Source organism: Chinchilla lanigera, unplaced genomic scaffold, assembly GCF_000276665.1.
Source record: "Chinchilla lanigera isolate Chin_1 unplaced genomic scaffold, ChiLan1.0 scaffold00150, whole genome shotgun sequence".
Lineage (NCBI taxonomy): Eukaryota > Metazoa > Chordata > Mammalia > Rodentia > Chinchillidae > Chinchilla > Chinchilla lanigera.
The window spans coordinates 736,918-739,827 of record NW_004955551.1 but is presented as its reverse complement, the minus strand read 5'-3'; the positions used below and the strand labels follow the sequence as shown (position 1 = coordinate 739,827).

General features: G+C 36.6%; 1 protein-coding gene across 2 annotated transcripts in view; it reads right to left on the bottom strand.

Annotated features, from left to right (window-relative positions):
- Positions 1-2,910, bottom strand: part of Sec23ip (SEC23 interacting protein) — a 51,334-nt gene that overhangs the window by 6,532 nt on the left and 41,892 nt on the right. The window contains exons 17-18 of one of the 2 annotated variants that reach the window (XM_005412171.2): positions 2,244-2,406; positions 1,407-1,506 (exon numbers count right to left, since the gene is read on the bottom strand). In XM_005412171.2, coding sequence (XP_005412228.1) covers positions 1,425-1,506; positions 2,244-2,406 — 245 coding nt within the window. In that variant the 3' untranslated portion in view covers positions 1,407-1,424. The remainder of the gene's footprint in view (positions 1-1,406; positions 1,507-2,243; positions 2,407-2,910) is intronic. The other variant, XM_013508588.1, reaches the window with a different exon arrangement.

The window sequence follows — 2,910 nt, the reverse complement described above, 5'->3', positions numbered from 1 at the left end:
TGTCTATCTGTTTTCCTGAGAAACTATTTTGTAGACAATAATATGTAAAATGATAACCATTGATAATTTCCTACCATTTTGTCTGTAATTTGCTAAGTCCCCCCTATTATTATGTTATCCTTCTTTTATTCTTTAAAATAAAAAAAAATAAAATAAAATAAAATATTTCCTCCACAATTACCCCCATACTAGTAATTTTTCCCTCAATGGTGAATCACACCCATTGCAAACACACCTTAACATCACTGTCCCCCCCGACCTTACTTCTATTACCCTTCACAGCAAAACTCTTTCCCCAGCGATCACTCACTTCCCCTCAACCACTCTGACCCCTACTATGACATTAAAACAGCTTCAGTAAACATTACCAAAGATGTCCTCTGTATGACCAATTGCTTGAATATGTACTGAAAAGTTGCTCTAAGGGAACCCCACTGAAAATGGTTACTTCTCTAAAATAAGAAGGTGCAGGTTGAAGGAAATCTTTACTTACCATTAACCATTGATCATTAACCATAAGAAAACCAAATGTGCTAGGAACTTTTATTTTGCAATTTAGAACTCAATACTTTGTATTTCACTCTTTCATAGGCTTTAACATTTCTAATAAAAAAGAACATTATTTTTTTTAAAGTAATACATAATCGAGTGAGGAAAACAGGTTATCTAGTATCTCATGAGGAAAAAAGAATACACAGCATGATGGCCAACTTGCAGGTTGACTAACTCATCACAGACTTAACCCCTTTCTCTATGCCTTCTCTCCATGAGGAATGGGAACACTGACAATATCACTTTTACAACCACTCATACAGACTCAGGGGAAGGGAACATAGGCCTAGTCAATAACTCCTGGACAAGCTTTTGCCTTTCTAATTTAAAAGAACAGGCATAACAAATACTACCCGTTTCCCTACCTTATTCATGCTGTGAATTTAGACATGATGTGTAGAACTACAGAAGAATCTTGTAACCATGAGATGGCAAGAGCCAACATAGAAGCAGAAAGATGCCAGCCGCCTGGGTGTTTGGTGGCATTATTCAACAGAGAAACCCTTTCCTGTTACAGAAGGAAAATGAACCTCTATTTGTTTAAGGTACTATGAAATGGGTTCTGGGATCTATAGCTAAATGAATTCCTAACTGGTATTCCTGGGAATATCTATTTTTAAAAGAAACTAAAAATGAAAGAATTCAATTTCAACCCATATTTGGAAGTAACATAATGAGTCAGAAATATATGTTGCAAACCAACTCCCTTTCTTATGGTCTCTATTCTGAATTTAAACATCAACTAAGAAAAATATCTCAGAGGAAACAGAAAATTGCAATCAACATGAACTCTATACAAAAGACTTCAGAATGCAAACACTGAGAATTTATACATATAATAAGAATAAACTCACACAGTAATAGAAGTCTGATCAATGCTGGGGCTGCTCTGGACTAATGTTCATTGTTCGATAAATTTCTTTAAGTAGTAATAGGGCAGTATCTTCAGATTCCCTGTCAAAAAGAGAAACACATTTATTTAAGAGACATTTAGTAGAAACTGACCTCTATGCACAAAGATGGTAAATGCAACTTTGTTTTCTATTTAACTCTAAGAAAAGCAAACAGGCTAGGTATAGAGGCATACACCTATAATCCCAGCACTCAGGAGACTGAGGCAGGAAGACTGCCGTGAGTTTGAGGCCAGCCTGAACTACATGGCAAGACCCTGTCTCAAAAAGCTAAAAAAAAAAAAAAAAAAAAAAAAAAACTAAAAAGAATGGCAAACGATGGCAAAGCGCTACCATCTCAGAGATGTCTTTAAAATCTGCACAAACACAAATCGATCAGCTGCAAAATAGTGCTGCAATTCTTAGTGACAAGGGTATATAGAAGAATGCCTTTTCAAAGTCCCTGCCACTACCACTGTGAAAGACATACCCACAAAAACAGTGAGCAAGTACCAAGGGTCTTGGTCAAAGGCAGATGACACACTGCCATCTTGTGGATAATTCAAATTATATGCAGATTTACAAAGATTATAACAAATCAGAAATGTATATTGCAAACTAATTCCCTTCCTATCTCTATTCTGAATTATTTTTAAAAAACTTAGGGAAAACTAATGATTTTTCAATATATTGCAGTTCAAATTATTACTAATCCCTAACAAATGAACCATTAAAACTAGAATGCTGTACATACTCACACCTAAAGCCCACTCAAATATTTGCAAAGTGAAGAAAACTTACCAATAGCATAAATGACTTTGAAGAGCGAAAAGATATTCATTAAAACTCTCTATTGGTTTTTCTTGAAGAACGTAATCAATTCGGCGGCCTCCATTTAACATTCCAACCTTTCCTAAGTAGTCCTCATCCTTGGAAAAATCTGGACTTTCAACAATCTTTTCTGCTAGAATTTAAACCATTTCAATAGCAAAGTCAATCACTTAATCAATATCCATTGACTTTAGCTGACTTTCTGGGCTCAATCAGAATAGCGCTTGACACACGTAGCAAGTGGGGAGCTACCAGGCTCACTCCCCATTCCTCCAAAGAACAGGGGAAGAGGGACTGGTTCTCTGAGAGAGAGAGGAGAAAGAGCCAACAGCTGACAGAAGTTGTAAAGATAAGGGGTGAGAGAGCATTGTAGAAAGAAAGGAAATAGAATTTGAAAGTCAAAACATCATGGCATATAAAGTCTACAAGGACACAACAAACAGTGTAAGAACAGTAACTTCTCATAGTAAGTGCTTAAAATGCCTGAATACAAACTTAGTTCTCAACTCTGATGTTCCACTTGGGTCTTAAGAATAGCAACAAAGGGGCTGGGGATTTAGCTCAGCGGCAAAAGCGCCTGCCTGGCAAGCGCAAGGTCGTGAGTTCAGTTCCCGGTACCGGAGAAAAACCAAAAAAA